The sequence below is a fragment of the Schistocerca piceifrons genome, chromosome X, assembly GCF_021461385.2.
Source record: "Schistocerca piceifrons isolate TAMUIC-IGC-003096 chromosome X, iqSchPice1.1, whole genome shotgun sequence".
NCBI lineage: Eukaryota > Metazoa > Arthropoda > Insecta > Orthoptera > Acrididae > Schistocerca > Schistocerca piceifrons.
This window is the reverse complement of record NC_060149.1, coordinates 320,808,603-320,832,224: the sequence shown is the minus strand read 5'-3', so window position 1 is coordinate 320,832,224 and position 23,622 is coordinate 320,808,603. Positions and strand designations below refer to the sequence as shown.

The following is a 23,622-nucleotide window of genomic DNA, read 5'->3' as shown; positions in this document are numbered from 1 at the left end:
GTCCTGGTCTAGCATACAGTTTTAATCTGCCAGGAAGTTTCATATCAGCCTAGGGTCCACTGTGGAGTGAAAAATTCACTCAGGATACAAGCATTGTTTTGAAGCCAAGCAAAGAAGCATCAACAGAGAAAATAGTAAATGATGTTTTTGTGAAAATTACTAAGTGGTTTAGCACAATTTGGCTCCCTTTAATCTTTGAAAATCACAGCTTACCTAGTTTTGTACCAACGAAAGTATCCCATCTGCTTTTACCTAGTACATCAACAAGAAATAATAGAGTAGAAAGTTTTAAGTTCTTAGGTGTGCATATTAATGAAAATTTAAACTGGAGAATTATATAGCATAGCTTCTAAAAGTTTAGGGTGAGCCACTTTTGCCATAAGAATAATTGCCAACTTTTGGAGACATAGAATTCAGTAAATTAAATTATTTTGCATATTTTCATTCACGGATGTCTTACAGACTGATATCCTCACTTAGGTAAAAATATTCATTGCACAGATTTTGTGTGGCATTCACACACCTACATTTTGTAGGCATTTGTTCTATTGACACATTCCACACCGTACCATTTATGACAAATATGATCTGTGCAACAAGTAACTAACTAACTGAACCCAGGACCACAGTGTACTGCACGTTGGTGAATAATATGTAGACAACAATGTTTCATTATTGTATTACTTCTTAAGCATTCTTAAGATGTAACACCATGCACTAATTTTGTGTTTAGTGTTTCTACATAACTTGCCCATTGTAAATAACTGTCTATCCATACTCATAATGATTTTTTGTGGGAGGCCTTCTGAAGCCTAAAATTTCCAAATTCCATTACTATGCCAGATTCTTCTTTGCTTCTTATGTGGCTGAAGCTCATTCACACTTCTGTTTGCCATTAACTACCAAACAGCTATGACAAAACCATTTTCCTACCTCTTCTGCTATTACTACTATTTTCTACTGTAGGTTGGGTACATTTTGTTACTTAATAAAAATAATGGTGCTGTCTACAAAATACACAGCATTTTCTGCATATAACTGTAGCAGTAAATCATTTAAAACTACTGATAACAACAAAGAGCCTAGAGGTACCTTATTTAACTTTTCTGATTGTTGAGACTGAAGTTCTGCCATCATGACAAACTTATACTCTCTGATACCTGTCCAACAGATAGGAGTTGAACTAGACATTGGTCATAAACAGGATACCATAGCAATATAATTTACTCAGCAAAAGGTTTAGAAACAGCTCACAGTTTGATTCATCACTGTGTATGAGACTAAGGTTCACTTTCTAAAAACAAAGACTGTGGTTTCAGTAGGTTTAATTTTTCTAATGACATGCTGGACACTGGACAGTATTTTACTTTTATTCAGCAAATCTGATAGTCCTTCATATATTATTCTTATGATATTTTTTGAGAATCTGGATAATAATAACACTGGTCTGTAATTGCTTACATCATATCCGCCATCTTTTTGAAGGAAAAATAAATAAATAAATAAAAATAAAAAATAAGGCTTGAGCTATCAACTTCAAAAACTCTATACAACATTTTGTTTTTCAGTCTGCTAATGCAACTAGTGTCTTTAACTTCTGATGGTGTTCCTCCATGTGGAGAAATAGGTTTTCTTCATTATAGGTACTTAAGAGTTTGAAATGTTATTGTTGGGTTCATTCAAATACACTTCACTACATGGGTGTACAGTTTTGAATAATGCAAGTAGGCATGATTCACTTGAAACATGTACTCTCTGTTCCTCTGTAAAACTGGAATGATGTATTTCACTGTGCAGCTCTCCTTACATTGCAGTTTTCATTGTAGGTATTCTGTGGACATTTATGTCTGGCTTTAACAAACACTTAAACACACTATGGCACTCAATTGGCCAGCTAAACACCAAGTCTTAATCTCATAGAAAATGTTTGATGCTAATAATGAGTAGACTAAAGGTACTTTCAGAAATGTTTCGTAAAGAACAACAGAATAGGTTTCAGATCAGAAAATCTTGCTTAGAAGTGTTTCTCCAGTCTACCAAATCATTGAAAAACATAGGGGCTACAGCTATCCCAGTGCATACCCCCTTTCAAGTATGATAATCCTTTGATAAAGTTAACAGAGTTACATTATGGTAAATTTTAGGAAATAATGGTGTACTTCAGCATCAAATGCGTATTATTCAAATTACATACAAACACAGCAAAATCAAAGTACAAAATGGAATGCCATTTGCATGAACCTTCTCTCAAAGAGTGAGACAATGGTGTCCTTTACCACACACATTCTCATATACATGTATAAAAACAGATGTGTGAATCAGTGGCAGCTCATGCCCATTTTCTTTGGTGGAGCCCAGATAAAAAGGCAATAAACTTCATAAAGGAACCATTTGTAACTGTTGTTATATAACATTCATGTACATCATTTATGTTAGAGGAAAGGAACCTTTCAACAGGTTTCTTTCCCGTGATGTACCTCAGTGTAATGACAAACTGACTTTTGCATGTAATATGTGTTATTCCAGCTGCCTGCACAGAAAGAAAAGTGGCAGCATTAATGTCTTTAATCAGTTTGTCAATGTAAACGTGATGCATACAGCCTGAAAGTTCATTTTGTATAATTTGTTACACATATTTACAAGTATAAGTATTACAACCATCTAATTCATCAACTAACACACTGTCAACATTTTCATGAAGAGATAATAAATCTAAGAAATTACCACAGTTAGCTGAACCCTTAGTGCTAACTCATAAGTTGTATGAAACATTAAGCACTCAACTACTTGTTTAATATGTGTCTGTCCTTTGTAACTAATTAATCATGTTTCTGAATTGACATTTTATAGACTAAATCAATCTGAGAAGCACTGTTAAAGGTGCCAAACATTTTATATTTACAAGCATCCTCTAAATGTAGTGCACTTTCCTCATGTGTGTTAATGTGTTCTCTTATGAGGGCTGTTCAGAAAGTAAGGTCCAATCAGTTGTGAAATGAAAAACAAATGAAAAGCAAAAATTTTTTTATTCCCAACAGTTAGCCACACCTTCCAGCTACCTCTCTAAATAGTTGTTACTCCAACTTAGACATTTGTCATGGTGTTGTACAAACTTTCCGGTACCCTCATCACAGAAAGTAGCTGCCAGTGCTTTCCACCAATTCTCTACACTGGTCTGCCTTTCATTGTTTGTGCCAAAATGTTGTCTTCATAACTAATGGTTCACGTGAACAGAGATGACAATGGAGGGAGCCAATTAAGGGCTGTATTGTGGGTGATGAAACACTTCTCATAGAAAACGCTTCATTGCCCCTGCAGGATGCGGCTGAAAATTGTCTTGAAAAAAGAAATTCATGACATCTATGTAATGTGGGTTGCATAGCTTCAGGTGAAATCTCTCACAAGATCCACATACTTGGCAGGAGACACTGTTGTCTTAGGCATTTCTACTTGATCATTTTGCACTCTGGACAGATAAGGGTGACATGAAGCAAATGACAGGTACACTAAAGACACTGCCCAACACATCTGTGCAAAGTTGCATTGGATTTTCACAGTGGTTTCCATTTCATGCCTAATCGGACCTTACTTTATGAATACACCTCATACTTTAAATCCTTACAGCTGATTGTTGTCCACAATCTTTCACCACCAAATAACATGCTATAGAAACAAACTTTTGTTTCTATTCACTCACTGTTAAGTGCAACTATGCACTGCAGAAAGTTATTTTCTTCTTTCCGTCAGGTTGAGACATTATGAATCCTTCTGGATGATTTGGGAATGACTGCTTAGTTTCTACCTTCTCTTTCATATACAGAAAATTGTAGAGTTTTGTAGCAAGCAATCCACTTTATTGATTTTAAAATCACTGTAAGAATTCTTGAGTTTCAACCAAAAAGCTCCAGAGTACAAAACACTACTGAGAGATGGCCACATACACTGTTTGCGACATTTTGCGTTGGCCTATAGGATGGTGCGTTAAGTGATGTAGATGAAAATTTGGGTTACAGGCTTAAGCCAATTGGCCCCAGACACTGTGTATAGGTGTAGATGGGTCGAAAGTGGTAAAGTGACAGACAACAGAGCTCACTCAGGTGCAGGGAATGAGGGGTATGCATGAGCCAGTCCATCCAGTGGGACCATCCAAAGTAGCTCCAATCTGTGCTATGGACAGGGGTGAGGTGGAGGAAGGGAAACAACTTGGTCACGTCACTACAACTGTAGTTTGCTGAGCTGAGGGTATGGAGGCAGTATGGGCCACGAATTGCTGGCCCTCGGCTGAATAGGGTGGGGAAAGGAGAAGAGGTCCATCACTGTGGAACGATGGGGTGAGAGGAGGGGTGATGGATAGTAGCAGCAAGATTTGGCCCCACTATTGGCAGCTCAGAGAAACATTGTGTGTTTCTGTAATGGAACTATGGAAACTGCACCTGATTACTGATAGTTACCCATACTATGCCAAAATCATTTCATACTACTACACCAAAATCATGTCATACTCAAACTGTTTCATATAAAACTGAAAAAAAAATATGCAGAATGAAATTATATCACAAAATTCTGGTGGGGCCAGGCCCCTATGACTAAACTACTGGATTGATTTCAAGCAAACTTGTTACATGCACTGCTTAATGTCTGAAAAGAAGTACTGTGGGGGTAAGAACCAGCTATCTGCCCTTTCAGTGGGGGTGGCATAGGGTGCAGCCATAGAAAGAGGAGGGAGAGGGAGACGGGCAGTGAAAGGGGTGAGGAGGAGATAGACAGACAGAGAGAGGGGGAGGAGGAGATGAACAGACAGAGGGGAAAGAGGAGATGAACTGAGAGAGGGATGGGAGGAGATGGACAGATAGTGGGAGAACAGGGGTAGAGAGGCAGGGAGGAGAGACGTACAGATAGAGGAGGTAGGAGGATATTGACAGAGAGAGGTGGGAGGAGGAGGAGGACGAGGAGCGGGAGGAGGAGGAAGTGTGTGCAATACATGTGGTATACATGTGTGCAGGCAAAACCGATGGTAAAAAGCTAGTTTAATCCCCTGATATTCTGATGCAATGTACTAACATTATTTTTCACTGTGCTTTTTTGGGAATCTTGTGACATATTAACATTATTTTTCACTGTACTTTTATGAGAATCGTGTGATATATTAATATCTCTAGTACCTACCTGTCTGAGCTTCTGATTAAGCTTAATTTCATTCTATTTTGAATCATTGGACACTGAGCCTAAAAAAGAAGAACTTCCATAAGTTTCAGTGCCCCCCCCCCCTAAAGATTTGTTATCATCCCAGCCAATTTACCCTTCCCTTTGCAACTGAGATCCAGGCCACGTCTTGTGAAGTCTCACCTACAAATACCATCAACAGGAACCAAACCTATGCCTGACAAGGTAGCCACCCAAAACAGCTGATCTAACTCCATATTGACCCTCCTGACAGAGCTGTTCAATTTTGGGCGATCATACTGCATGAAAGCAGGAACTGAACCAACATTTGTATGATTTGTTGCAGATGCTATCATTAACAGGACACAGAATATTGTATCCCTGATCCCTATCAATACTGTTTTCTGCTCCTCCCACTACCACAACATGATCAAGCTTTGTAAAAACCTTGCACAATGGTCCTACATCCTCTATCACTTGGCTAGGACATTAATTGGACTTGAAAAAACCTGTGGCCTGGAACCTGTCATCTAATTTTTCTTCAACATTTGGCTCACACATGTTCAGTCCTTAGATCCAAAGTGAAATTGTCCTCAAGAATGTGGAAAAAGTAATAAATTTGAAACATATTTTCATTTTAAAGTTAAAAACAAACTTCTAAACTCGTCACAGATTTTTAAATTTATATTCACTAAATGTTTGCATGAAATCATTACAATTTTGGCTGTTAAAACATAAATAAATAAATAATGTTTTAACAGCCAGAAACAGAATTATTTCATTTAAAAATTTCACAAATGCTGTGGACCAGTTATCACGAGACTTCTATATTCACTAAAGTACAGAAGAAAATTCTTATGCTATTGTAGCCATATATCATCACACAAGTACAGAAGTGGAATTTTATGAAAACTTATGTTATTTGATATTAATAACAGTATACATGTTAACTAGTTCTAGTAAAAACTTCAGTTATGTAGGAAAGTTAACCAACAACAAATCCTTTAGGCTCCTTTACAATTTCATTTTATTGGTGACTAAACATTTTATAACTGCTGAAAAGTTATTGGAAATGAGTGTTACTGATTAATGGACCTTTCTGGGTCAAAGTGTGTGAATATAAATCTTTAGGCAGCTTATACTAATTTGTTTTATTGATTTCATGAACTGAGCTGTTTGTTCGAAATTCCTTGTAGAGGTCCCTGCAAGACATTCTTAAATTCAAACCATGAATAATTCATATTACATGCTTTTGGAGTCAGAGAACTTCAACTTGGCTTGATGAGTTGCATCAAAATATGACCCTGTATGAGATTATAGAATGAAAGTAAGTCATGTATGTCTTTTTTTAAATTTTGTATCACTTATGTCTAACAACATTCCTGTAACAAATAAAGATTTGTTCAGATGTTTCAGAAATTCTGTGTCTTCCTCTCAGCTGAAATTAGTATGAAATTGTAAACCCAAAATTAGATCTGTATAGCAAAAACATACAATTTCAAGTCACTGACACAATGTACAGCAAACTTGTGAAAACACAAAAATGCATTTACAGATTTTAAAATGTCATTAATATAATATATTGTACTGGACACATAACTGATACACAACTGATATTTTTTAAATAACAAACTATAAAATCCTGAGTATGTGTTTCCTTCTGCTCATATTTTCAGATCATCCTTCATAAACTCTTCAGCTGAATAGTAAAATTTCTGCACCTGTTTGCCTTATAAGATTTTTCACTGTTTCTAAATTAATGCTCAGCAATTTTTTTTTCCTTTTACTTCCTTTTAAATTTTTGTGCCCATATACTGTGGAGTTTGAGCATAATGTTTTAAATGATGAGCTGGCAGTCTAAAATTATTTTGATTCCTGGTTTGGAGTGATGTTGAGATTTATTTGCTACATATAAATCAGACTTTTTTGTACGAAGATAATCAGTTCATAGTTTTGCAGTGAGGGAACACATTATATACTTGTATTTTTCCGGAGTGGGTCACATTATTTTCTTCACTTTACATTTTGGATATTCTAATGATACTTTTTCAACAAACCAACACTGTTTTTTGCCTTGTTACACAGTTTTCTTATTAATGTTTTATTATTAATGTTACTGCACAACCTAGGTTTCGGGTTATAAGCCCATTTTCACGTTCATTACTGATTCCCAAAGATGATAATGCACAGATAAACATGATAGCAATCAAAGATAATCATCTCAACTTTTTAAGATATTGGTCCATAGCTGAATGTACAATTACATAATTGTAACTTTTTAAGATATCGTTCCATAGCTTAATGTACAATTACACCAATGACATAATTGTATATTAAGCTATGGATAGTTATCTTTGCCTTGCCATCCTGTTTATCTGTGCATTAATATCTTTGGGAATCAGTAATGTACTTGAAAATGGGCTTGTAACCCAAAACCTAGGCTGTGCAGTAACATTAATAATAAAATTGTGAAGCAAGGGGAAAAACAGTGTTTGTTTAGTTAATTTACTATTTTTCACCAAGAAACCACAGTTGACTCAATTAAGATACTTTTTTAAGTTTAAATATTCAAGAAATATGCTCCAAGCTGCCCCAAAATATAAGTCCGTACTCCATTACCGATTTGAGGTAGCTGTGATAGACTACTTTCCTTATACACATGCTGTCCTTTCCTTTCAAGGACTGATTGTGATATGGTCGTATTGCAGACATACTCAGCTGGAAAAATTTGTTGCAAAAGTACCTTTCTGGTAAGCGGCACAAACTTTTTTTGTTGTGGAGGAGGGCTTAGCATTCTGGACACGTTGCCATGTATTTTCAGAGGGGAGGGGGGGGGGGGGGGGGGAAGGAACTGAAAGGAAAGCACCACTTTGGGTCTTACAGTTCCAACGCATTTTCACTTGCTCTTGATTGTTGAAACAGTTATTACTAGCCCAGATTCTCATTGTAACCCAGTTTTGTCATGTAAGTCATTTACCTAATTTTCCTCCAGGCTATGTGCTGGAATATGGCTCTCATCAGAATATCAATTAATTGACTCTCAAACCCAAAGAAAGCTATGAATGATGCCCCATTTTCTGTTTCTTCTCTCATAAAATTATAAAAATTAGTTGACAAAATAAGTGGATGTTTATGTAAACAAGCAGATGTTTATCGAATGCTCCATTCAGGAATTCCACACTGGAAATTATTTTTGCCATATAATTCTCTGTGATGTATTTTAAGAGTGTAGATGTATTGTCTGTTCCATTATGGTGTGTAGTCAGCATGCCAATCACTTGTGAAGGGAATCTGCAGGAATGTACACTCAAGCACTCACCCAAGTCTGAAGCATTAGTGGTTAAGTATTGTATCTTGGCAAGCAATTTACAGCACTGAAATGACAAAGAACAGTTATTATTGTTACATCATAGTGTAGCACACAAGACTGCAATGATTATAAAACTCATAAACTTTTAGCACAGCTGTTAAGCAGGGATGCAATATGGGCAGTATGGGCAGTTCAACACCTTCCATATGAAGATAGTATCAAACTTCATGTTACCTATAATTTTCACATCTTCTTCACATGGCACCACAGCGTGCAGCTCACTAATCCAATATGAACTCAGTAACACAATAGTGTCCTTCATCAGTCCATGGTAATGCAGTATGGTGTCTGATAGAGGCAGCCTAGATGTGATAGTAATACTAAAGAAGTCATAATCCAACTTTTAGTGGCTTTCCAGACTAATAGTACAGTGTCAGTGATGTAGTTAGTTAGTTCTAGGTTCCATCCATAATGTAGGCCTACGTAATACATCATGTTGATAAAATATGATGGGTACCATCCATGCACATTTTTCATTTATTTATGCATCTAAAGACATATCTTCCAGAAATTTTATGCTTTTCTGATATGTGTTTCACAATGTGTCACTGTTTTCTGTAAGACACAATTTGATAACAACACAAATGACAATGTTGGTAATTGCATAAGAAGATGGAAGAAAACAGTTTTAGTATTTATTATTATAGGAATAATGCAGAGACATGTTATTAATAACATTTTCTTTGGGATAGAATGTATTGTTTTTAATTTTCTGGAAAATTACAATGGTCCTAATAAACAGTTCAAAGTAATTTCAGCATATTATTGTTTAGAATGTTGAGTGGAACTCTGTACATAATTTACTTGTGTGAAATTCAAGACTAGTTTGTGTGTTATGTGCATGAATTTCTTAGTGAATTATTTTAAAATTTCATCACTTTGATCTAAATTTTACCCTCAATGTTTGTGAAGTGTGTAGTTTGTGGCCACAGAACTTACCTCTTCAGAGTATTTATAATATTTTGTGAAACTGTATTACAAAAATCTTACCAAAAAATAATACTGTGCCATATTATTTGCACAGTGAAGTGACAAAACTGATATTGAAATCAGAGCTTCAGAAATGACTTGTGATTTGCTTCCCCAACTACGAGAAATAATTTTAGGTATTTTATAATGTAATAAATCTGTGGCCCTTATTTTCAAAATGTGAGCTGTTTAATTACAGATCATAATTTCTAAGTCCTTTCTATATAATAATAAGAGAAATTTTACTCTCAATGTTAGTGAAGTGTGCAAAGCATACAATATTCCAGCAAATCAATTGAGTTATTCAAACTGAACATCAAACCCATTAACACCTTAAATGCTTTTTCTGGTTTTTATACCCAAAATACAATGTTTAGAATAAAATTATAAATCATGACAATATGGCATTAAATTATTACCTTTAGAATAAGCAACAGGACACTTTTAAGGCATTAATCATACAAACCTGAGCAATAATTTTCTTCATCAGGTATACTGCCTAGATGGTGATGGAGCAATGATAATGCATATGGGTGCACTTGCTACAATAGGACAGACAAGTCCAAAGAATATGAAACACATCATTTTTAATAATGGTGCACATGATTCTGTGGGAGGACAACAAACAGCTGCTAGAAATCCACAATTTGACATAATTAAAATATGCAAAGGAAATGGATACACACAAGTAAGTTGCGTACAAAATTATCATAATATACACAACAATTACTAACTTGCATGTCTGAATTGTAGCATAATTTGGTGAGTAAAGAAGCTTCTTATTTGTTGAAACTGCTGTAACTGTAACATCAACAAAGAAATATAAAATTCTTTAAGAAGTTTTACTCATCTCACAGTGTTTTCAAATATAGACCTACTCTCAGAAGTTTTATGATTCCCAAAACTGTTTTTACATCAAACTTCAATTGCAACCTATCTCTTTACACTGAATATATAGCAATATACAGAGATTAAAGGATAAAATTATCTATACAGTAGTAGATATTTGTGGTGTAATGGATGTTAAATGCCTGGGACTATAGAAGAGATTGTCAATGCCTACACGTAAGTATAAGGATTAATTTCTTATATCAAAATAATGAATAACGAGATGGGTATTAACCACCAAAAATCAGATTATGTCTTTTAAAAATGCAGTATGGATGAAGGGAACATTTGCTTTCACTTTTCAAAAGCTATCAACAATTAATGTCATTTACATGCCATAAATTTCAGTGATGTGGCAGGTATTAATTTTATGTAACAGTGTACACATGAGATCTAGGCCATTTTCAGTTAAGTGCATATTTCAGTGAAGAATTCTTACATTTTATGAAAGAAGAGAATAAATAAGTTTGTGAATTGAGAGATCATGTCACTAGTATTTCAAAGCTTCAGCAAGTGCTCTGTGATCTATTGTGCAAGTAGTAAAACCATCAAATTTGTGCATTCACCATTTAACACAGTTTCAGTTTTTGTTTGAAAGACTAGAGTATCATGTATCAGAGAAGGGCAGATTATTCCATTCCCTCACAACCTTTCCTGTAAATGTGGAAATCCCACTGTCCTATTGCAATGAACCATGCTCATTTTAAAATTATGATCTAGCCTTTCACTCTTTCACCATTTTTCAGTTTTGTGCTTTCTTCTGTCTGATTGTGCAATGTAGCCACACTGTGTAATGTACACATTGGCTAAAATATAACAAATCCTTTTTCAGATGCTTGATTATTCCAGTGCCACTTCACTAGTAAACAAAATTTTGTAGGTTTTCACTGCATTCTTCAATATTAACTATCATCTGTAGTTCATCACTTGAAGTAGAGTGTTACTTTTCCTATAGATCATACTTTTTACACTAAGATTCTAATGCATTTCTTTCCTTTTTGAGGAATGGGGAAGAGCGGGTGTATCCCAGGTATTTTAATTTCTCAGTCTGCATGAATAAATAAAGAGCTCCCTATAAAACATAGTTCAACATTGGCTTATGCCTTGTCCTACAGAACCTCATCTGTTGACTCTCATTTATATTGATGTCACACTGTTCACCCAGTTCTGTATTCTGCAAATATTCTCCTGAAGAGTCTCTCTCTTAATTCTTTTCTGCCATGGTAATTGAATGACCAAAACTCTAATAATTACCAGTGACCTGTGCCTGAATCATTCACATGTATTTTGAATGATAGTGGTGCTCATACAAGACCTTGCGAGAAATGTAATAAGGTTGTCAATTTCTTTGGTCTTATTCTCTGGGATCTGTGTTTTTTAAAGAACTTATACCCAGATCACCACTTTTTCACTAACCTCAGCAGTATTTAGTTTTTGAATGAATGCTTTTGAGCAAATCTATAAAAGGTTTCTGCCAAATCCAATAAAACACTGTGTAATTAATTTCCTCACCTAATGTGTCTGATATGTGCCAGACAATTTCATAAATATAGCTAAGGGCTCTTCATTATCATCCATGGTGGCTATGGCTGCTAGCTGGCAATGTGCAAGTCACTGGTTTTATTCCTGCCTCCCGCAGTAACAAGGGGATTGTCATCATTGATACAAAGGTAACAGCCTTCTCTAACTATGAAAGCTGTGCTAAAGGAGTAGTCCAAAACAAATTATGTACTCCAACAGCTTCAAGAACCAATGTAATAACAAATGCAGTACAGCTCACTCCTGCTGGAACAAGCACACAGAAGTCTGAAAGCAAGATCAATAATTCAGGGAAACACTCCACTATTCCAAGTAGTTGCAAGAATAATGGAAAAACAAGATCAGTGCAGCCTACAGTGACAACCGACACACCGAAGAATGGAAAAATGAGCTTAAGACCAAAATGACCTTCAAGAATGAACCAGGATTTTTTCTACCCCAGAACAGGAAAAGTTGCAGTATAGAACTTTCAACAAATGTGCAGACAACCAATTTCTCTACGACGAGTTCGATAAAACAAACTGTAAGTGTAACTAAATCTAGGCTCCCATCAAATTCTTTTCAAGTTATCAATCTAAATATTCAGTCTCTAAGAAATAATTACTTTGAACGAGAAGTTGCTTTAGATGAGTTTAACATTGAGTGTTTGTGTCTTTCGAAGCATTGGTGTAGGGAATATGAATTTAACATCATTATACACCCTTGTAGACTAGCTAGCTCTTACTGTAGGGAAAATGCCAGAAGTGGTGGTGTCTGTATTTATACAAAAACAGGGATAAAATTCAAAAGGAGATGTGATATTGAAAAGTCAAGTGTAGAAATGCATTTTGAAGCATCTGCTATTGAGTTGTATGGTAAGCAAAGGAAAATGATAGTAATGATTGTGTACAGGTCACCATGTGGAGGTGTAGTCAAATTTTTTTCAAAACTAGAAATTATGTTAAACATTGGGTACAATGAAAAAGCTACTGTGCTTCTTTGTGGGGATTTTAACGTAAATCTTATGTGCAATAATACAGTTAAAGATAAATTTCTGAATCTTTTACAGAGTTTTAACATGTTACCCCATGTAATAGGTTCTACCCGAATAACACACACATCACAGACCCTCATAGATAATATATTCTAAAACATAGATTCCAATGAAGTGGAGGTAAATAACACTGACCTTGGTTTATCTGATCAAAATGCTCTTGTGGTTACCGTTCCCCCAATGCATGTGAAAAAAACATCTTGCCACACTTGTTGTTATAACGTCAAGTTTAACACATATATTTCAGAATGACACAACACATATAAGTCACAGAGTAAGTTGACAAGCAAGACATGTGTACACGTCAGCATTCGAATGAGCACTGAGTCCCAGTCTAGCGGCCGCTGCTCGGCTGGCCACTTAGGTGGCGCAGCTGCTACATGGCTGGCAGACAGCGCCGCACATAGAGGACGTGCGTAATTGTGCGGCGGTGCTTTGAATGATCGGCGAGTCACAACACTTTTCCCCCCTTTGAAATTGTTGCACTGGTCTTGATGGAGGTGTCCTGGAGATGGCTAACGTCCATAGGCGTTGTTTGACTCGCCGTAAAGTCTCGAGGAGGAGTCTTCCCATATGGACGGAAGTGTCCCCGATGATAACAGGTGAAGATGACAGGAGACGTAGGGGACAAATCTGCTGGGGCCCCACGCACCAATCTGCCCGTTGCGGCAAGTCCAGTTGATATGACAGGAGACATGGGCGATGTGTCGGCATCCGTTGGAGGAGGAGGAGGCGAGTAGATTTGTTCTGACAGAGGATGGTCATCCAGTTCCTGCATGGGCACGTGTCCTGGTGGCGTCCGTTCTTGTGCTGGCATCGCGATGACGGTGAGAGGGCTGCATTGTGAGTATTGAGAGATGCCAAGATTCCGATCGTCAGGTAGAGCCAAAGGTGGTGTAGTGGCATTCGGAACAGGTGTTGCTGGCACACGAGGCCGAAGCTGGTCCAAATGACGCACTGCAACACCCGTGTCCATCTGGATTTCATACAGGCGTCTGCCACGGTGTCTTAAGATGTGGCCCGGGCTCCATTTTGGCTGCCTGCCATATCCCCGTACCCAGACGAGGTCGTCGGCGGTGAATCGGCCAAGTGAAGGCGCCCGCGGCCGTGAGGTGGAAGGCTGCAGAAGATGAAGTAGCGTGCGGGGCTGTTGGCCATGTAAGAGCTCAGCCGGGCTGTGGTCGCCGATGGGGGTGAAACGGTAAGACGCCAGAAACTGGAGAAGTGCATCATCAGCAGCAGAAGAAGTCAGAAGTTTCCGCATCTGAGCCTTAAATGTGCGGACCAGTCGTTCAGCCTCACCGTTGGATTGTGGATGGAACGGCGGGGCCGTGGCATGCATAACGCCGTGACAAGCACAAAAATCCGCAAATTCGGAAGAGGCAAATTGCGGACCATTACCAGTAACAAGAGTAGAGGGGAGGCCTTCCAAAGAAAAAATGCGGGCGAGAGCACTGATGGTTGCTGCGATGGTTGCAACGGACAATGAAAGGAAAGTTAGAGTAGGCGTCAATTACGAGGAGCCAATAAGTACCTAAAACGGGTCCTGCAAAGTCAGCATGAATGCGCTCCCAGGGCTGCTCAGGCGAAGGCCACAGTGACAAAGATGACTTTGGGGCAGCGGCCTGTGATGCACAAGGGCCGCAGGCAGCAACCATGTGTGCTATTTCAGAGTCGATGCCAGGCCAGTACACATGACAGCGCACCAGAGATTTAGTGCAAGACACACCCCAGTGCCCTTGGTGAAGGAGGCGCAAGACCGAAGCATGCAAAGACGCAGGTACCACAACACGCGGCGAAGCATTGTCAGTGGAGAGGAGGATAACACCATCCCTAGCCGTGAGGCGGTAGCGCAAAGCATAGTAGCCCTGCAATGGATCAGAAGTCTTAGCGGACGGGCGATCTGGCCAACCCTTCTGAATATAGCGTAAAACCCGGGAGAGGGTAGGGTCAGAACCCATAGCAGCCGCCAGCCTGTCCCCAGTGATGGGGAACCCGTCCACAACCCGCTGCTCGGCAACATCCAGGTGGAAACATAAAAGTTCGTTCCTATCGAATGCCTGATCAGGACCCATGGGAAGGCGAGACAGAGCATCAGCATTCGCCTGTTGAGCCGTTGGCTGGAAATGAATCTCATAATTGAAACGAGACAAGTAAAGAGCCCAAGGCTGGAGGCGGTGTGCAGCCTTGTCGGGAAGCGACATTGATGGATGAAACAAGGAAACAAGTGGTTTGTGATCCGTAACAAGATGAAATTTTGAGCCATAGAGAAAAACACCAAACTTATGAAGAGCATAAATAATGGCGAAAGCTTCTTTATCAATTTGAGAATACTTTTGTTGGGCATCCGTGAGCGTTTTGGAGGCATAAGCAATGGGTTGTTCCGAACCGCCAGAAAAACGGTGCGCAAGGACTGCACCGACCCCATATTGAGAGGCGTCTGTGGCAAGAACAAGATGTTGGCCAGGTCGATAAGTAGCCAGACACGGGGCCTGTTTCAGCATAGTCTTCAATTTCTGGAAAGCCGCTTCGCATGACGCGGACCAGTGAAAAGCCACGTTTTTATGCAACAGGCGATGCAACGGCTGAGTAACCAAAGCCACAGACGGTAAAAACTTGTGATAGTATGCTATTTTCCCCAAGAAGGCCTGCAGTTCCTTAACAGATGTAGGGCGAGGAACGGAATCGATTGCAGCGGCAGTTTGCTGAAGCGGACGAATACCATCCCAAGAGAGTTGAAACCCCAAGTACTTGATAGATGTCTGAAAAAATTGTGATTTCTGAAGATTACACTTAAGACCGGCAGTCTGTAAGACATGAAAAAGTGTGCGGAGATTTTGAAGATGTTCTTCAGTGGTGGAGCCAGTGACAACAATGTCGTCCATGTAATTGATGCACCCAGGGACAGGGAGCAATAATTGTTTCAAGAATCGCTGAAAGAGAGCAGGGGCACTAGCAACCCCGAATAGCAAGCGTTGGTATTGATAGAGGCCGAAAGGGGTGTTAAGGACCAGAAACTGCTGGGAAGCAGCGTTGAGAGGAAGTTGATGATAAGCTTCTGACAGGTCAATTTTAGAAAAATACTGGCCTCCAGCAAGTTTAGTGAACAGTTCTTCAGGACGGGACATAGGGTAAGTGTCAATGAGGCATTGAGCATTTACAGTGGCTTTGAAATCGCCACAGAGATGAATATCACCATTTGGCTTAGCAACGACAATGACAGGAGAGGACCACTCACTGGAAGTGACAAGAAGCAAGACGCCTGAAATAGTGAGACGATCCAACTCCCATTTTACCCAATCACGAAGGGCTACAGGAATGGGCCGAGCCCAAAAAAATTTAGGCCGAGCAGTGGGTTTGAGCGTGATATGAGCTTCAAAGTCGTTCGCACAGCCTAACCCAGGAGAAAAAAGGGACAAAAATGTCATCGACAAGGAATCCAGTTGAGCATAAGGAATAGCATCAGAGACAATATTGACAGAGTCATCTATGGAGAACTCAAAAACGCGAAAGGCATCGAAACCAAAAAGATTTTCTGCATTGCTCTGGTCGACCACAAATATGGGAACAGTGCAAATGACGGATTTGTAAGATACCTCAGCATTAAACTGTCCCAAGAGAGAAATCTTCTGTTTATTGTACGTCCGTAATTGCCGAGTGACAGGTGACAGGAGTGGAGAACCCAACTGAAGATATGTCTGAGATTAATTATAGTGGCAGCAGAACCGGTATCCACTTGCATGCGAACATCTCAACCAAGGATTTGGACAGTGAGGAATAACTTCCCTGAAAGGGAAGAATTGCAATTGACAGACAACACAGAATCAGAATCAGTGTCATGTTCATGAACATCATGTATGCGGTCGGATTTGCAAACGGAAGACACATGACCTTTCTTTTTGCAATTGTGACACACAGCCCAACGTTGGGGACAATCCTCGCGTGAATGTTTCGTAAAACACCGCGGACATGAAGGAAGTTGCCGGGGGTTTTGCTGCAGTTTCTTAGTGGGTTGTTTACAGCTAGGCCAAGGCTGCGCAATGGAAAGAACTTCATCTAGAGTTGGATTCGCCAACTGAAGGGCACGTTGCCGAACTTCTTTGTCAGGTGCCGACTGGATAATAGCATCCCGTACCATGGAATCGGCATTGGATTCTTTGTGAACGTCAGTAACAAATTGACACTTTCGACTGAGTTCAGCAGCCCAAGCGCGATAGGATTGATGTGGCTGTTTTTGACAACGATAAAAGGCAACACGAGAGGCTACCACATGCGTTTGCTTTTGAAAATAGACAGACAGAAGTGAGCACATTTCAGCAAAGGACAAAGACGCAGGATCCCATCCTCGTCGCCAATTGTTATAACGTCAAGTTTAACACATATATTTCAGAACGACACAACACATATAAGTCACAGAGTAAGTTGACAAGCAAGACATGTGTACACGTTAGCATTCGAATGAGCACTGGCGGCTGCTCGGCTGGCCGCTTAGGTGGCGCAGCTGCTGCATGGCTGGCAGACAGCGCCGCACGTAGAGGACGCGCGTAATTGCGCGGCGGCGCTTTGAATGATCGGCAAGTCACAACACTTATAAAAGAATTTTTTCTAAAGAAAAGTGCACACATTTTGTTAACTGTCTAACCAAAGAAAGCTGGACAGATGTGACATCAGAATCAAGTGCAAATAATGCATATAATACCTTTTCTTCTATATTCATGTCACAATTTGCAATGTGTTTCCCTACAAAGTTAGTGAGGTCCAAGTCTTCAGAACAAAAAGCACACAAACCTTGAATAACTACAGGCATTAGGATTTCCAGTGTAACCATGAAAAGACTGAACCAAGAAATTAATACTTGTTCAGATCCACAGTTTGTAGAATATGTAAAAACATACAGAAAAATATACCGAAAGGCGATAGCAAAGGCAAAGTTGCTATACAATGACAATTTAATCAGTAAATCAGACAACAAACCACAAACTATATGGGACATTGTGAGGAATGAAACTACTACCTTGGGAGAAGAGGAAGAAATAATACTCAAAAACAGTGAAAATTGCAATATAGAAAAGAAGGAAATGGCAAACTATATTAATAACTATTTTTTAAATGTACCACATTCACTAAACTTAAACTTCACAAAACAAAAAATAATACATGCTCCAAGGGTTGCCTGCAGAATGAATATTCCTTCAACAAATGAACAGGAAGTAATTAGAGTGATTAGAAGCTTAAAACTAAAAATGGCAGCAGATGTTGATGAAGTACCAGTTTCAATCATAATAAGAACTGCAGTGCAGATTGCAAAATCTTTAGCACATATTGCAAATTTATCCTTTAGTGAAGGTGTGGTTCCTCAGCGACTGAAGATCTCAAAAGTGAGGCCACTATTTAAAAATGGAGACAGACATAAAATAGAAAACTACCATCCAATATCACTTCTTCCTGCTTCCTACAAAATATTAGAGAAAGTGATGATATTGAGAGTCACTAGTTACCTAGACAATAGTAAACTTTGGAATAGTAATCAACATGGTTTTCATGCAGAACGAAGCACAGAAACTGCAGTCATAGACTACACCCAAGAAATACACTACTGGCCATTAAAACTGCTGCACCACGAAGATGACATGCTACAGATTCAAAATTTAACTGACAGGAAGAAGATGCTGTGATATGCAAATAATTAGCTTTTCAGAGCATTCACACAATGTTGGTGCTGGTAGCGACACCTACAACGTGCTAACATGAGGAAAGTTTCCAACCGATTTCTCATACACAAACAGCAGTTGACCGGAGTTGCCTAGTGAAACACTGTTGTGATGCCTCGTGTAAGGAGGAGAAATGCGTGCTATCACGTTTCCGACTTTGATAAAAGTCGGATTGTAGCCTATCGCAATTACGGTTTATCATATCGCGACATTGCTGCTCGCGTTGGTCGAGATCCAATGACTGTTAGCAGAATATGGAATTGGTGGGTTCAGGAGGGTAATACGGAATGCCATGCTGGATTCCAACGGCCTCATATCACTAGCAGTTGAGATGACAGGCATCTTATCCACATGGCTGTAACGGATCGTGCAGCCACGTCTCGATCCCTGAGTCAGCAGATGGGGACGTTTGCAAGACAACAACCATCCGCACGAACAGTTCGACGATGTTTGCAGCAGCATGGACTATCAGCTCGGAGACCATGGCTGCGGTTATCCTTGTCGCTGCATCACAGACAGGAGCACATGTGATGGTGTACTCAACGACAAACCTGGGTGCACGAATGGCAAAACGTCAGTTTTTTGGATGAATCCAGGTTCTGTTTACAGCATCATGATGGTCACATCCATGTTTGACGACATCGCAGTGAATGCACATTGGAAGCGTGTATTCGTCATCTCCATACTGGCATATCACCTGGTGTAATGGTATGTGGTGCCATTGGTTACACATCTCGGTCACCTCTTGTTTGCATTGACGGCACTTTGAACAGTGGACATTACATTTTAGATGTTTTATGACCCGTGGCTCTACCCCTCATTCGATCCCTGCAAAACCCTACATTTCAGCAGGATAATGCACATCCTGTACAGGCCTTTCTGGATACAGAAAATGTTCGACTGCTGCCCTGGTCAGCACATTCTCCAGATCTCTCACCAATTGAAAACATCTGGTCAATGGTGGCCGAGCAACTGGCTTGTCACAATACGCCAGTCACTACCCTTGATGAACTGTGGTATCGTGTTGAAGCTGCATGGGCAGCTGTACCTGTACACGCCATCCAAACTCTGTTTGACCCAATGCCCAGGCGTGTCAAGGCCATTATTATGGCCAGAGGTGGTTGTTCTGGGTACTGATTTCTCAGGATCTATGCACCCAAATTGCATGAAAATGTAATCACATGCCAGTTCTAGTATAATATATTTGTCCAATGAATACCTGTTTATCATCTGCATTTCCTCTTGGTGTAGCAATTTTAATGGCCAGTAGTGTAATGCTAAATCACAGTAAGACTCAGTTTTTGCAGTTTCTAACACACAATTCAACTAAACCTAATGTTTCAATTTTACAGAACGGGCATATGATTAGTGAAACTGAACAGTTCAAATTTCTAGGTGTTCAGATAGTAAGCTGTTGTAGAAAGCCCACATTCAGGGTCTTGTTCAAAGACTTAATACTGCCATTTTTACTATTCAAACAGTATCTGAAGTGAGTGATCATTCAGCACAAAAATTAGTCTACTTTGCTTATTTTCATTCGCTTATGTCATATGGTATTATATTTTGGGGTAACTCTTCCCATTCTAAAAGGATATTTTTGGCTCAGAAACAGGCGGTTCAGGCAATAAGTGGTGTAAGTTCACGAACCTCTTGTCAACCCCTGTTCATGATTCAGAGTATTTTGACATTGGCCTCTATATATATATATATATTCCTTACTGTCATTTATTGTTAACAATATTAGCTTATTCCCAAGAATAAGCAGATTACACTCAGTTAATACTGCAGAAATCAAACCTGCATTTGGATCGGACTTCCTTAACTCTTGTGCAGAACGATGTGCAGTACACTGCTGCATCCACTTTCAATAAGCTACCACTCGAATTCAAAAATCTTAGCAGTAATCTATGTGCTTTCAAACCAAAACTGAAGAGTTTCCTCATGGGTCACTGCTTCTATTCTGTCAAGGAGTTCCTTGAAAAATCAAGCTGATTCTTATTGTATTGTTGATTGCGTTTACTTAAACTTATGGACTGACTTTTTTTGGGTTCATAAACATTTATTTTTATCTGTTATTACTTTTATGTTGTAATATCATGTACTGACATGTTCCATGACCTTGGAGATTTGCTCCGTAATTTGGTCCCACGAAACTTGATATGTAAATAAATTTTAAAAAATCATAGAGCCGTCAAACAAAAAACTGTGCCCAGTTCTTGCAAAAAAGCACAGCTCACACTTGCCTACAAGAAGGGTAGTAGAAGTGAGCCACAAAACTACTGTCCAATATCCTTGACATCAATTTGTTGTATCTTGAACAGAATGACCTCCTCAATGCCAAGCAGCATGGATTGTGAAAACATTGATCATGAAAAACTGAACTTGCACTTTTCTCACATGACATACTGAAAGTTTTGGATTAAGGCAGTCAGGTAGATGCAGTATTTCTTGATTTCTGAGAAGTATTTGACTCAGTAGCACACCTATGCTTATTGTCAAAAGTTCAAAAGTGTGATCATATGTCGTAGCAAGCAAAATTTATGACTGAATTGATGACTTGTTGGTAGGGAGGATGCAGCATGTTCTCTTGGATGGAGAGTCATCATCAGATGTAGAAATAACTTCAGATGTGGCCCAGGAAAGTATGTGGGGACCCTTGCTGTTCATGAGTATATTAATGACCTTGCAGACAATATTAATAGTAACCTCAGACTTTTTGCAGATTATGCAGTTATCTATAACAAAATACTATCTGAAAGAAGCTGGATAAATATTCAGTCAGCTCTTTGTGAGATTTCAAAGTGGTGCAAAGCTTTGCAACTTGCTTTAAATGTTCATAAATGTAAAATTGTGCATGTCACAAAATGAAAAAAATATGGTACCCTATGACTGTAATACCAGTGAGTTACTGTTGGAATTGGCTAACTCATACAAATACCTGGGTGCAACACTTCATAGTATATGAAATGGAATGATCACATAGGCTCAGTCCTGGGTAAAGCAGGTGGTAGACTTCAGCTTATTGGTAGAATAATGGGGAAGTGCAATCAGTCAACAAAGGAGATTGTTTACACATCACTCGTGTTACCAATTCTAGGATATTGCTCAAGTGTGTGAAACACATACCAAATTGGACTCACAGTGGATATTGAACACATTCAAGGAAGGGCAGCTTGAATAGTCACAGGTTTGTTTGGTCCATTGGAGAATGTAACAGAGATACTGAAGAAAATGAACTGGTAGGCTTTTGAAGATAGACATAAACTATCCTGAAAAAGTCTATTAATGAAGTTTCAAGAACCGGGTTTAAAAGATGATTCTAGGGATGTGCTACACTCCCCTACACATTGCTCACATAGGGATCATGATGATAAGATTAGAATAATTACTGCATGCACAGAGGCATTCAAACAATCATTCTTCCCATGCTACCTACATCAATGGAATGGGGAAAACCCTAACGACTGGTACAGTGGGACACACCCTCTGCCATGCACCTCATGATGATTTGCAGAGTATAGGTGTACATGTAGACGTATATGTATTTACAGGGTACAGTCATGGTTCCCATAGGTTTAAACAACTCAGTGCAGTGAGTTGTCTTGCAATTTTTTGTCATAACTGGTAGGGCCTTTTTTGTAGCTTAAAGATGGTTTGTAGATTCTGCTCATTTGTCCTCCAGAACATTATTACATAACTAATCACAAAATGAACATATGCAAAATATGTTTTTCTGGTGCATAAGCTACTACACACAGAATTTATTACTCTAAGTACAAAGCATGCTGATGTTACCTGTATTTGCTTCCCAAGGGCACTTATATGCTCAGTCCACTTTAACTGTGTGTCAGCATGCATCCATAGAAATGTTTTTCATACACATTCTGTGAGCTCATCTTCCACTTTTAAAGAGTTATTTTTGGATTTTCTGCATATGTGGAAGCTAATGTTGTTGGGTTTTTTTACATTCAAGGTTAATTTGTTGTTGCCTACCCACCTGCATACATGCAGCAGTGCTTCTTCAGCTTTGTCATTTAGTATACTTGGTGGTGCATCACTGATTATAATGTAATGTTACTGTCATCAGCAAAGAATAGTGTTCACTGTGTCTGACACTCTGGGGAAAATCATTGATATACACTCCAAGGAAGGAAAAAAAAGAGAAAAGAAAAATAAATAAATAAAATTTAAAAAGATGCACCATGAAGGAATTACCCAAATTGGATGGAAATTAGTAGATGTGACGTACATGTACAGACAAACAAATTATCACTGTTTCAGAAAAAGTGGATGATTTATTCAAGATAAAGATCCTAACAAACTGAGCAAGTCAGTAATGTGTTGGTCCACCTCTGGCCTTCATGTAAGCAGTTATCTGGCTTGGCACTGATTCATACAGTTGTTGGATGTCGTCTTGAGAAATATCATACCAAATTCTGTCCAATTGGCATATTATATTGTCAAAAAAGTGAGCTGGTTGGAGGACCCCACCCATAATGCTCCAAACATTTTCAATTGTGGAGAGATCTGGCAACCTTGTTAGTCAAGATAGAGTTTGGCAAGCATGAAGATAAGCAGCAGAAACTCTCACCATGTATGAGTAGCAACAAAATGGGGCATAGAATAACATTGACATACTGCTGTGCTGTAAGGGTGCCACAGATGGCAACCAGAGGAATCCTGCTATAAAATGAAATGGCACCCCAGACCATCACTCCTGGTTGCCAGTCTATATAGCAGATGACAGTCACGTTGTATCCCACTGCTGTTTGCGGTGTCTGCAGACATGTCCTGGTTGGTCATTGGGGACTAGAATTTCACTAACTGGAGTAGAATTGTCTTCAGAGATGAGTCTCACTTCAAAACAGGCCATGATGACCAGAAAAGACATGTCTGGAGATGCCCCAAGCAGCTAGAGGATACCAACCTGTCACCCACATTCAGCCCGG

At 39.0% G+C, this 23,622-nt stretch overlaps 1 protein-coding gene across 1 annotated transcript in view; it reads left to right on the top strand.

Annotated features, from left to right (window-relative positions):
• Nucleotides 1-23,622, top strand: part of LOC124722931 (phosphonopyruvate decarboxylase-like) — a 107,306-nt gene that overhangs the window by 60,265 nt on the left and 23,419 nt on the right. Inside the window, exon 8 of the mRNA XM_047248092.1 lies at nucleotides 9,993-10,190. Coding sequence (XP_047104048.1) covers nucleotides 9,993-10,190 — 198 coding nt within the window. The remainder of the gene's footprint in view (nucleotides 1-9,992; nucleotides 10,191-23,622) is intronic.